At 36.1% G+C, this 13,533-nt stretch overlaps 1 protein-coding gene and 2 long non-coding RNA genes across 3 annotated transcripts; 2 read left to right on the forward strand and 1 right to left on the reverse strand.

The window, feature by feature from the left end:
- Positions 1 to 456: 456 nt before the first annotated feature.
- On the reverse strand, positions 457 to 3,002 carry LOC118436775. Its single transcript, XR_004835696.1, has 3 exons — positions 2,836 to 3,002; positions 2,379 to 2,691; positions 457 to 2,315 (listed from the first exon to the last, which is right to left on the reverse strand). It is a non-coding gene; the product is annotated as an uncharacterized LOC118436775 (long non-coding RNA).
- Positions 3,003 to 4,938: 1,936 nt separating this feature from the next.
- LOC118436776 lies at positions 4,939 to 7,415 on the forward strand. Its single transcript, XR_004835697.1, has 3 exons — positions 4,939 to 5,105; positions 5,250 to 5,562; positions 5,626 to 7,415. It is a non-coding gene; the product is annotated as an uncharacterized LOC118436776 (long non-coding RNA).
- Positions 7,416 to 9,056: 1,641 nt separating this feature from the next.
- Positions 9,057 to 13,533, forward strand: LOC118436840. Its single transcript, XM_035855478.1, has 4 exons — positions 9,057 to 11,586; positions 12,065 to 12,377; positions 12,548 to 12,664; positions 12,740 to 13,533. The coding sequence occupies exons 1-4, from the start codon at positions 11,229 to 11,231 to the stop codon at positions 13,020 to 13,022; spliced, it is 1,071 nt and encodes a 356-aa protein (XP_035711371.1). The 5' UTR covers positions 9,057 to 11,228; the 3' UTR covers positions 13,023 to 13,533.

Raw genomic sequence — 13,533 nt, forward strand, 5'->3', positions numbered from 1 at the left:
TTGCGAGCGGTGTTCATATATGACTACCAACGTAAGTAGTATTTATTAATAGGCATTAAACACGGTGCATATTATGTAGCTGGGAATTAAAATTTTGCCATATCGGTAGCACGTTATTACGGAATTCGGTATAATTTTAATATAAAGAAATGACTACCCAGGCTATACTGTTTCAAACAGTGCATGAATATTTATTATTTCCAGTTTTCCGATTACTTACAAAAACTTTTAAGAATTTTGACATTTTCCCCTGTGATAGTAATTCAAATATCTTCCTCAACGAGGATCTACATATTTACATGTTGTTTAAGAATACATATGATCAGAGGTGGGCAAGATCAAAGTTTTCGGAGATCAAGATAAAAGATCAAGATCAATTTTTGCGTCCCATCAGATAAAGATCAAGATCAAGATAAATCTGCCGAATACTAAAGATAAAAGATCAAGATCAAGATCAAATGTCAGATCAAGATGAAGATCATAAGATCAAAAAAATTCTAGCTATGCTATCTAAATTCTAGCTTGTTATATATAAACCGATAAATACAACTATGTGTAATGCACATAGTGTGCACTGTGCACGCTACAAATACTAGATAAGTAACCAAAATTGGTTTCTAACCAACTTTAGTTATTCAAAGCTGACAGCATCAACGTCGTTAAAATTTCGTATAGGTATATAATATTTAACAAAACGTTTGCCGTGATGTTTTAAGTTGCCCTTATACTTTATTTCTTGGTAAATTAAGCTATAGTTGAAGCATCAGGTCGTCAAAAATTGACCCAAATTGTCTAGGGGTTAAAAATACTCACATTTTGGAAATAGATCGACGTTTGAAGAACTGGTTCCATTAATCAGTAAAAAAAATTAAATCTCGTAGGCGTGTTTTTTTAATTGAATGTACTTTGGTATCTCAGTAATGGACTAAGGAGTTATTTTTCAAAAATTATCAATGTCTCAAAATGCTACTTTTTATATTTGGGATTTTGATCTTGAACTTGAAGATCAAGATCAAGATAGAAGATCTTACCGAGCTAGATCAAGATCAAGATCAGGATCAAAAAGCTCTAGCCGAAGATCAAATATCAAGATAATATCTTGATCTGCTATCTGAGATAATGATCTTGCCCACCTCTGCATATGATACAGTTAAACACGCCAGTCTGCACGGCTCCAGTTTCTCACACTTAAAGATTTTGTATTAACATATAACAATTCTTGATTTGGATGATTAAGCTAAGGATTAGTGAACGTGATTACGGGTGCATGTAATCAATGAGAAAGAAGGAGCGAATAAGCTGAAAACATTTACATATGTACCAGACGAATCTGCAGAGGAAACTTTGTGTCGTGACTTGAGACACTCGTAAAAACAATCTTTACCATGTAAAAAGTAAATGTGCTCTGGCTTTGGCGAACGATTTCAAAATGAACATAATTGTGCGATTTTATCGAACTAATTTATCTCAAAGAAAGGAGCTTAGCCTTAGTTGATGTAAGCATGACTATAGTCGAGGAACTATAATCAAAGAAATTTTTACATAAGAAATACATATAGAAATGTCTACAATTTTACTGCTTCGACCATATATACATACATATAGCTGTGTCTTATCTGTGAATTTCTTAACTCACCGCTTAGTAACTTTCGGGTAATTTAAGTCTAATTTATTGAATCCAATTAACTACTTTTTCGGCGAAAACACACTACTGGTACCCACAATTTTTGTTTCCACTTAAATCATTAAACAGGCTACCAAACTTCATTTTCATTTATCAGACTATTTTCTAGCGTAAATCATTTAATTCTGAATTACACGTAATATTAACCAGGATAACAATAATTACTACATACAATTACGTCAATAAGAAATAAATCAATAAGTCCACGCTCTTACGTAGAATTACAAGAGATGTCGCCATATCGAAGAAGGTGCCATCACCCAAGCTCATCTTACATGGCGGGCAAGACCTAACGAATTTTCTCACCAAACTCGTCCCTTTTATCCTTTCTAACGATTTTAGTACCTCGATGGACTTAACCAATGGGCAAGCCATCATTTTGAAGGGTCCCACAATTATGACGAACATGTGAAGGGTGACCTGACAGAAGAGTAGAAAAACAGGCAGAGGAACTTCAGATGTTGGAACTATTAGTATGTACAGAGCAAAACTTAGACACACAGTTACGCCTCCGACAAAGACGGGCATAATCGGCTGACTCAATACGGCGTTGTGCATGATTGATAGAATTTGCAAAGTCCGAAATGTCCTCAGGTACGCGAATCCATTTTGCCATGCACGGTTAAAATTTCTGTCAAATTGTTCAGATTATGTATTATTGATGTTTCAATGCATATATACATACGTATCTAACCTGGCAATTGAATCCAGGATTATTAGCTTGATGACGGTGGGGTACACTAGTACGATGCCAACGGCGAAAACAACGTTGGCAGCAAGTTGGCCGGCTATGTACCCTAGCAAAATTGATAAACAAGTCTGGAACACGATTCCAATTTGTCCAACATGATCCCACGATTTGCATTCCTGACCCATCGAACTGGTTAGAGCGGGCGGCATGCAGGGTCGAATTAAGCCAAACGCGAAACCGATGATCGGTAAAATGCAGACCCCGATTATGCATTGTGCGATGAAACACAGGTAAAAAGTATTAACGCTGTCTTGGCCTGCAATACATATATATGTATATTTTGTTCATGTTATATTGTAACTTTTAATCACTAGCAACCTGGTAAACATATGTCACATAACCATTGATATAACAGTTAATATCCTTCCCAATAAGATTTTTCATACTCTAGCCAGCTCACCTTTCAAATTGACAGTTTGTTCAACTTGAATTCCTGAATTCAGTAACCTTATCGTTTCCTTCCTTAGCAACGAAAAGTGAGTTACGAAAAGTACACATGCGGTAAACAGGGTTATGCAGTAGTAAATGAAGACGAACTTCCATATTGGTGGGGATGGATTTACTGAGCTGAACCACTGTTCTAGAAGCAGAAAAACGAAGTAATCAATGCTGATAATTGAAAAGCTTAAAATGGACATGGAAACCATGGAGGGTTACCCTTTCGAGACTTCATTGTAGTTAGTCTTTCTCTCTGATGCATACTCTATGCTACGGAGTGAATTCGCCATCAAAGTCTATCTATCATGTATTCGCTTGCTGCGGTCTTTTAAATATGCAAAATTAATTTATAAAAGGTTTTCAAATTGGAAACGTATTGCGTACAAAGTAATAAAGGGCAAAGGTATACGTGCACGTTTTTATACATGATTAACCAATGGAAGTCTGCGATATTGCACGACCTATGGAAATCTTGATCACAAATCTTAATCACAAATTGCGTTTGTTTGTAAGAGCCCATGATGAGAACGTCCATGAGCTTATACTATATTTATTTTTAATTCCTTCGAGAACCAAAATTAAATTCAAACAAATCAATATCTGGAGTTGAGATATCACAACAGAGTCGAGAATTTATGCTGAAGGATTTATGTATTTCAAGAATATTCGGTCAGATTAAAAGCACATTTATAAATATGTACATATAGCAATGGGGAGGTTAGTCAGATACAAAGTTAGACCTAAATTTTTATGGAGTATAAGAATATATGTACCTAGGAATACGTAGATAAGAATGGACAAAGTTAATTTTTACTACCAAAATGTCGAACTTTAAATGATAATATCGAATCTATAAAGTGAGATGTGAAATTAAATCCTTTGCAACGGAAAGGCAGGGGAACGCCGCTGGCCTGCCTATCTCTATTAATGAGTAGTCTGGTCACCCCACAAAGTTCATTGGCTCGACTATCTTACCCATGTTAAGATTAAAAGTCTTAAAATTAAGGAGTGACAGCTTTTACTCTTCTCAAAATTAAGGAGTACCTGCACTCAGCCCTTCTTAAAATTAAGTAGTGACTGCACATCTTTTTAAAATTTAGATGTGCCTGCACTTACAATGCAAGTCTTTTACGTGTACAACTCAGATCTGGTTGGGACCAATTTTATTTTGTTCACCACAAAATATAAGCATACCCGTATTTTTGCATTTTTCATAATGCGCTAATTTGAGCGCGGGGCGCGAATTTTAAAACATTTTTCAGCCAAAACCTCGGTTTTTAAAAATTCTGTAAATTTTCGAATTTTATGAAAAATCACTTATGAAAAATTACTTATGAAAAATCCACATGTATTATTTTTTGAAAAATTAAAAATTTGAAAGAGTTTATAATTTTAATAAATTTCAAAAACTGGCAAAAAATTTAGAAAATCAAATTTCGAGACAATTGGATTTTTCGTAAGTCAAGTAAGTCATTCTGAAGAGACATGTTTTCGAATTTTTGGATTCGGGCTAAAATTCGAAAATTTACAGAATTTTTAAAAACCGAGGTTTTGGCTAAACAATGTTTGAAAATTCGCGCCCCGCGCTCAAATTAGCGCATTATGAAAAATTTAATTTTGGTTCTCGAAGGAATTAAAAATAAATATAGTATAAGCTCATGGACGTTCTCATCATGGGCTCTTACAAACAAACGCAATTTGTGATTAAGATTTGTGATCAAGATTTCCATAGGTCGTGCAATATCGCAGACTTCCATTGGTTAATCATGTATAAAAACGTGCACGTATACCTTTGCCCTTTATTACTTTGTACGCAATACGTTTCCAATTTGAAAACCTTTTATAAATTAATTTTGCATATTTAAAAGACCGCAGCAAGCGAATACATGATAGATAGACTTTGATAGACGAATTCACTCCGTAGCATAGAGTATGCATCAGAGAGAAAGACTAACTACAATGAAGTCTCGAAAGGGTAACCCTCCATGGTTTCCATGTCCATTTTAAGCTTTTCAATTATCAGCATTGATTACTTCGTTTTTCTGCTTCTAGAACAGTGGTTCAGCTCAGTAAATCCATCCCCACCAATATGGAAGTTCGTCTTCATTTACTACTGCATAACCCTGTTTACCGCATGTGTACTTTTCGTAACTCACTTTTCGTTGCTAAGGAAGGAAACGATAAGGTTACTGAATTCAGGAATTCAAGTTGAACAAACTGTCAATTTGAAAGGTGAGCTGGCTAGAGTATGAAAAATCTTATTGGGAAGGATATTAACTGTTATATCAATGGTTATGTGACATATGTTTACCAGGTTGCTAGTGATTAAAAGTTACAATATAACATGAACAAAATATACATATATATGTATTGCAGGCCAAGACAGCGTTAATACTTTTTACCTGTGTTTCATCGCACAATGCATAATCGGGGTCTGCATTTTACCGATCATCGGTTTCGCGTTTGGCTTAATTCGACCCTGCATGCCGCCCGCTCTAACCAGTTCGATGGGTCAGGAATGCAAATCGTGGGATCATGTTGGACAAATTGGAATCGTGTTCCAGACTTGTTTATCAATTTTGCTAGGGTACATAGCCGGCCAACTTGCTGCCAACGTTGTTTTCGCCGTTGGCATCGTACTAGTGTACCCCACCGTCATCAAGCTAATAATCCTGGATTCAATTGCCAGGTTAGATACGTATGTATATATGCATTGAAACATCAATAATACATAATCTGAACAATTTGACAGAAATTTTAACCGTGCATGGCAAAATGGATTCGCGTACCTGAGGACATTTCGGACTTTGCAAATTCTATCAATCATGCACAACGCCGTATTGAGTCAGCCGATTATGCCCGTCTTTGTCGGAGGCGTAACTGTGTGTCTAAGTTTTGCTCTGTACATACTAATAGTTCCAACATCTGAAGTTCCTCTGCCTGTTTTTCTACTCTTCTGTCAGGTCACCCTTCACATGTTCGTCATAATTGTGGGACCCTTCAAAATGATGGCTTGCCCATTGGTTAAGTCCATCGAGGTACTAAAATCGTTAGAAAGGATAAAAGGGACGAGTTTGGTGAGAAAATTCGTTAGGTCTTGCCCGCCATGTAAGATGAGCTTGGGTGATGGCACCTTCTTCGATATGGCGACATCTCTTGTAATTCTACGTAAGAGCGTGGACTTATTGATTTATTTCTTATTGACGTAATTGTATGTAGTAATTATTGTTATCCTGGTTAATATTACGTGTAATTCAGAATTAAATGATTTACGCTAGAAAATAGTCTGATAAATGAAAATGAAGTTTGGTAGCCTGTTTAATGATTTAAGTGGAAACAAAAATTGTGGGTACCAGTAGTGTGTTTTCGCCGAAAAAGTAGTTAATTGGATTCAATAAATTAGACTTAAATTACCCGAAAGTTACTAAGCGGTGAGTTAAGAAATTCACAGATAAGACACAGCTATATGTATGTATATATGGTCGAAGCAGTAAAATTGTAGACATTTCTATATGTATTTCTTATGTAAAAATTTCTTTGATTATAGTTCCTCGACTATAGTCATGCTTACATCAACTAAGGCTAAGCTCCTTTCTTTGAGATAAATTAGTTCGATAAAATCGCACAATTATGTTCATTTTGAAATCGTTCGCCAAAGCCAGAGCACATTTACTTTTTACATGGTAAAGATTGTTTTTACGAGTGTCTCAAGTCACGACACAAAGTTTCCTCTGCAGATTCGTCTGGTACATATGTAAATGTTTTCAGCTTATTCGCTCCTTCTTTCTCATTGATTACATGCACCCGTAATCACGTTCACTAATCCTTAGCTTAATCATCCAAATCAAGAATTGTTATATGTTAATACAAAATCTTTAAGTGTGAGAAACTGGAGCCGTGCAGACTGGCGTGTTTAACTGTATCATATGCAGAGGTGGGCAAGATCATTATCTCAGATAGCAGATCAAGATATTATCTTGATATTTGATCTTCGGCTAGAGCTTTTTGATCCTGATCTTGATCTTGATCTAGCTCGGTAAGATCTTCTATCTTGATCTTGATCTTCAAGTTCAAGATCAAAATCCCAAATATAAAAAGTAGCATTTTGAGACATTGATAATTTTTGAAAAATAACTCCTTAGTCCATTACTGAGATACCAAAGTACATTCAATTAAAAAAACACGCCTACGAGATTTAATTTTTTTTACTGATTAATGGAACCAGTTCTTCAAACGTCGATCTATTTCCAAAATGTGAGTATTTTTAACCCCTAGACAATTTGGGTCAATTTTTGACGACCTGATGCTTCAACTATAGCTTAATTTACCAAGAAATAAAGTATAAGGGCAACTTAAAACATCACGGCAAACGTTTTGTTAAATATTATATACCTATACGAAATTTTAACGACGTTGATGCTGTCAGCTTTGAATAACTAAAGTTGGTTAGAAACCAATTTTGGTTACTTATCTAGTATTTGTAGCGTGCACAGTGCACACTATGTGCATTACACATAGTTGTATTTATCGGTTTATATATAACAAGCTAGAATTTAGATAGCATAGCTAGAATTTTTTTGATCTTATGATCTTCATCTTGATCTGACATTTGATCAAGTCAAGAATATTCTATTAACTTCAGTTTATCCGTTTCCAAACTCGATAGCCGCTTTAATAGTAATGAAAGAATTGCATGTTTTAGCACGTTTTCCAAGTTTTTGATTGATTTTGCCCTGAATGTTCTACGAAAAAGTTTAAGTTTCACTATACCATCTATCGACTACGACTATACGGAAGGAAATCGAGATGGGACAGAAGTTGAGGTCCCCTTGTAAGAAACAGCAAGGGGCCAAGCTTCAATAAAATCGTCACCTTACGTCGCAACGCGATTTTCCGTGACAAAATCGTACTGCGTAAATTCGATTACAAAATCTCGTAACCTTCGTAACTTATTTTACGATACGGAGAATATGAAGAAGCATGAATGCGATCTTACATATCTTATTACAAAATAACAAGTAATGTCATACAAATATAAATAATATGCTTAATCTTTCTTTCAGTTAACTCTTAAAAATAGTGACACCTTCTTGAATATGCAAGGGCCAACGCACTCCGAAATTCAGAGCCGGAATTCTATATTACGTAAACTATTCAGAAGAGTAATGGTAACCCTATAAAGAGCAAAGTTTATTCTGAATTTAGTATACATAATTTACAGAATTCAGTTTGTACATACTTCTCAAAAGGGTGCCGTTATTGTTAAGAGTGTTCATGTGTTTCATAAAGATCGACAAAAAATGAATTGTGTATGCCTTGCACATATTTGCGTATGTGCATACTTGCTACATATCTACATATGTACGTGATGAATTTATGTTTTTACACATACATCTCCAATAAAATGATGAGCTTTCTGAGCAACTCATCGTCGGACGACAGTCGGATCCGGCTTACTAAGAAAATCAATCACAAGTCGAAAAGGCATATTTGCATATCTACAAAGTCACATAATTAAATTCACTTTCAATGTCACAGTTGGACATTACATTTTATACTCGAAGGCAACAATCTTATTAGGCTCTCACTCTCAGTGATTTGTAATCTTTGTGCAAAATTCAAAAGAATTAGATAAATTTGTAATAACTATTTTCCCATGATTTTAACCAATCTCACACATACTTTAAAAATAATGTTCCCCTTGTGAAAAAGTAAGCATACACTGGAATCTAAAATTATGACTGTGTAGTACTCAGATCGTATTTTCCACTAAAAAAAATGTTGACGTGAAAAAAAATTCGCAATTTATTTGTTTAAACCAGCTCTCTCATTCGTTTGGCAGTCAAATTCCAGTACAGGGCAAAGAATATGTGTATCGATTGGCATGAAAAATCCGCCCTGAGTACTAAGCTTTTAATTACTCTTGATTAAGTATAATGCTGAATTTAAATTATTTCTATTAACTTTCCAAAAGTGTGTCCACGGATGCAGACGTTAACACAGGAGCAGATTGGGAGCTAACATAGCAAAATACCGACGAAAACTCAAAAATGTTCATTGGCCCCTAGAAAGTCAGGGGGTGGTCCCAGACCCCACAAAGTTTATATATTCTGAATCCACTCGTCGAGACCTTTCCAACGATACCCCATTTATGGGGTGTTGTGAGACTTAAAATTTTCATCCAAAATTTTTCCAAGTTATTTTTTTGAAACTTTGTTTTTCGAATTTCAAAAAAAGCTCGATTCGGGTTGGAGAGAAAAAAATTAGGAAACTTTTGGTGAAAGTAGCATCTCGATATCTTTTTCCATCTTCGAGAAATCCGTGTCCCCGTTTGCAGTTTTTGCGACTTTCGGCCCCTCCCCCCGGGGAAAGGGGCGGGGTCGAACCAAATTATTGGTACCGTTGCACTCACAAAAATCACCTCTGCAAACGGTGCAAATCTTATCAAAATCAAATTTTTTTCTGTCTTTCGAAATTCCGGTTTACATTATTGCTACTCTCGAATAACTCAAATTAAACAACTTTTGTTGTGAACAGCGGTGGTTCTCATTCTCAATATTTCCCATTCAGTTTTTGCACTTCATGCATATTCCAATTTTTGTTTGTACTAGCTGTGTTCTACATAGCCTCTAAATTGGAAAAATACCCGTAAGTATTTTTATTAGAAGCAATGTCGCATCTTTGTTATGTATAGGCAAATAAAATCTACAATAGAAATGCATTGAGAAGTTTTAATGTCGAATTTCTTGGTGCAATTTAACATCAAAATCAACTGAGAAAATTTAAGCGGCATTTAGCCAATACACATATTTTTTGGGCGAAATAAGTTATTGGGAAATTATATTTAATTTATTTGATGAGAGTGAAAAAGTAATTAGTAATTAAAATCAGTTACCTTTTTGGTAAGTAATTGTCATTGGCAATTAAATTCAATTACTGGACAAATAAATATTTGTGGTTACAGCTTAATTTCACTTTTCGCGTGGGGAGTAATTAAGAATTAATTACTTTCATCGGTAATTAAACAGCCCTGGCTAAGTTTCTGTGGTAGATAAATCTCATAGAAATTTGAGTATATTTAGACTACATATGCATGCGTGGGGGTAAGGTCAATTATAGTAATTTAGAACCGATTCCGGGGCAAAATCAAGCCGTTTAGAGGGCTTTTAATTGGATGCCGTACATATACCCAGAATATCGTTAACTTGACAAAGAGTAAAGCTTACGCTGAATTTAGTTGGTTTAGTTAATGTACATAGAATTCAGAGTGTTTTTACTGCTCAAAGGGTAACATTACTTTTAAAATTATATATGTATGTATCTACAGCACCAGGGCATAAGTTTAAACCCGCTCGTATACTGTGCGCCCCGATGGCTCAAGCTTATCAGTAGATTTTATTCAGCCATCGGTTTTAGGTTTATGTTGTACAGCATGTAACTGGCTTTCCAACAATACTACACTCTAAGAAACCTGGTGATAACACTACCACCACGCGGTGGTCATATGTGACTCTTCCGGAATGGTGACAGCTGCAACCACCGCAAGGTGACAACTGCACCACCGCACGGTGATTGATCATCACTGAGCTGGTGATGGGCATCCACCATCCGGTGGTCTTCTGCCACCTGCCGGTAGAGTCACATATGACCACCGCGCTGGTGGTAAAATTTCTTAGAGTGTACATTTGGTTATGAAAAAACCAACGGGAATGCTTAATTAATCATACCACAAAAAAACACAAAACAATTAGCTGCAAAAGTTTATACCCGTTCCATATTAAAAATTACTTCATAACGAAAGGATAATGAGACAAGGGTTTAACAATAATTTATGTACATTCATCCTAGTCCCTCTACATGTAAAAAAAGCTTAAAAATGGGAAAGAATCAACAGTTAAACATTGCGGGAAAAAATATTAGCAGATAAAAAATAGAGCTATTACCAAATTAAAAAAATTCAATTAAAACAATTACTGGAGAATACACAAATGTAGGTACTGTACCAAGTAATACTAAATCGAGATGGCCAACAGTCAAATCTAAGCGAATTGAGTGAAATATTGTTCCAAAGGCAATCCAAGATAGTGGGATGGCACTCCAAAATTAAACCTCAGACAGCAAGGGGCATTGTGAGATCCAAATTAGCCCTTGAATTGTGAAGGGGAGACCACATGAACAAAGTCTCAAGCGACTATGAGCTCGAAAAAAATGTGTCTACCTGTGAAAAGCTTAACCCGAAACCTGAACTGGACCAATAAGTAAACGTATCGATTTTGAGATTAAGGACATGTACTCGATGCAGTGCCAAACTAGATAACCACGTGTGGGAATAGTTAATTTCGTTCGTCTTTAGAAATGCTTTTTGATGCCGGACTTGAAGTCATGATTTGGAACCTGAAACTATTAGCTGCATTTGGATTCAAACCATTTTTCTACGATCGAGAAAAAAATAAATTCATACGCCGAGATCAGGACAACCGGTTAAAAATTATTATTACCTCGGGAACAGTTGCTGCTCTTGTGGTTAACGGGATTCATACGATAACATTTTCCCAGGGACTTACTTCCACCAAAAAAGCATTCATAGGAACCATTGTGCTAGGTTTTTGGACAGGATGTACGGTCGCGATGCCAGTGCTGAGTGGGTGCCAGAGATATGTGGACATGTTGAATATGATGGGATTCTTTGAGTCGGAATACTTCAAGCTGCTCGGTAAGTACAGATAAATTTTAGCAGTTGAAAAGTATAAAATTTCGCATCATTTGCAAAATCAACTATACACATGTACACAGACACATGGAATTATGTATATCATGTGGATAGATACGCAAATACAAATAAGCCAAAGTGACAATTGCAAAACTTCGTGCCTTCTAAGAAATTTGCTAATAGACGTGACTCTACCTTCTTGCTGGTTGTGTGCCTTTCCTGGTGAGTAATTTGAAGCGAGCTTGTGGTTGGTTATTTCCGTGCTGGGACGATGTGAGCGGTGGCCTATGTAGGACCGCCATAAGGTAGAAGACCATTGTCACTGATAGGCGATTAAATTTCTTAGAGTGGAATCACCACAGAGATATTACTGAACTAAGGATAGATTCATCACAGTAGCACAAAATTGAACTGCACATTAGTAAACTAAAAATAGTATGAAAAAGTACACAATAAGTTTTTTTGGACAATTTTTACACAGGATGTACCTCCAACTGCGTCAGGTGGTGGAAATTTCGGGTGCAGCTGTGCAACTTGGAAGCTACCATAGTATCGTTCGTCGTACCTGTGACAGGATTTGCAATTTTGGTCTATGAACCCAAAATCCCCACCTTTCTTGGATCAGTCTCTGTAAATATGGAATCAAGTTGTATACACTTGATAGTTTTTGCGGTCTCTTTTGTGCTGCAAGGCAACATCTTTTGCGTCGTACCTGTATCCTTCTGTATCATGGTCGGCTCAATGTGTTGCGGAACATCGATATGCATGGCGGGATATCTGTCTTGCTTGAAAAAGTATGTAGGTTTCGCTAATACGATTTTGAAAATACAGCTAGCTATTAATTTAGCAAGCAAGCTACTAATAATAACCGCAAGCTCTTGTTAAACTTAATCCGTAATAAATAACGGTTTTATTGTATTCATTCTATCATGTCCCCTAAAATTTATGTATGTCTTACCATCAGGTCTGCAAAATGCGCTAACAATCTGGCCATGTCAGTGAATCTTTACAAACAACCGTCCGTTCTGGTTGCCCAGATGAACCTATCTTTCCGCCAGATGGTTCTCCCCACAATTTTAATGTATAGCATCTCTGCAAATATATTAGGATCGTACCTGTGCGTAAAATTAAATAGTCAACTGTTTTCAAACGTTAGGAACATATTGTTTCCCTTGCTCGCGTTGGAGACGTTTCTACTCATTATGGGTCTTGGAACAACAGCGGGCCTCACAAACAAGACTTCTATGCGTATAGTTCGGAAAATGAAGGTGGCATTTTTGAAGGATAATATGGGGAATACGGGCTACGTTAGGGGGATGATTAACTCTTGCAGTCCAATGAGGATCCGGTTCGGGAGCAATTTTATCGAAATGTCGACCCCACTTGTGATAACGTCTTTTTGCGTGAAGTTCTTGGTGCGGTTACTCCTTTTGGTTTGATTATTATTATTTCAGATGTTATTAAAAGAAAAGTTAAGTTTGAAATGTTGAAAAATTATGATTTAAGTTTCCATTTTCCTGTAATTTTTTAAATGAGAGGAACATAACAATTATTAGTGCATCTATTGTTGCGTGGGCAGCATAACTAATTTATTTACATTCCAAGGGTACCGCCAATTTTATTTAGCTGGCGTGGGGGTTGCCAATACTTTTTCCATTGACTGTACACGCTCAATTTTGTACTTAAGTACGCAATCCTAAATTCAAAGTAGGATTAAAGACCGGAATCACTTCACACCGTTACAATTTTGCTTTGGATACTATTCTCAGCGTTTGTAAAAGCTGATTTTTCTGAGTCCAACGGTCGAACTCCGGTGTTTCTACTCCGCCCCCTCGGAGTGGCGGGAGCTGGAGGTTGAAAAATCGCTCCCGTCTGAGATTTTTAGTGCAAAGGCAGGTCAATATTTTTGAAAACGGTTATCGTAAATAATTTTCTAATTTTATTCCCTAC

This window comes from Folsomia candida, unplaced genomic scaffold (genome assembly GCF_002217175.1).
Source record: "Folsomia candida strain VU population unplaced genomic scaffold, ASM221717v1 Fcan01_Sc010, whole genome shotgun sequence".
NCBI lineage: Eukaryota > Metazoa > Arthropoda > Collembola > Entomobryomorpha > Isotomidae > Folsomia > Folsomia candida.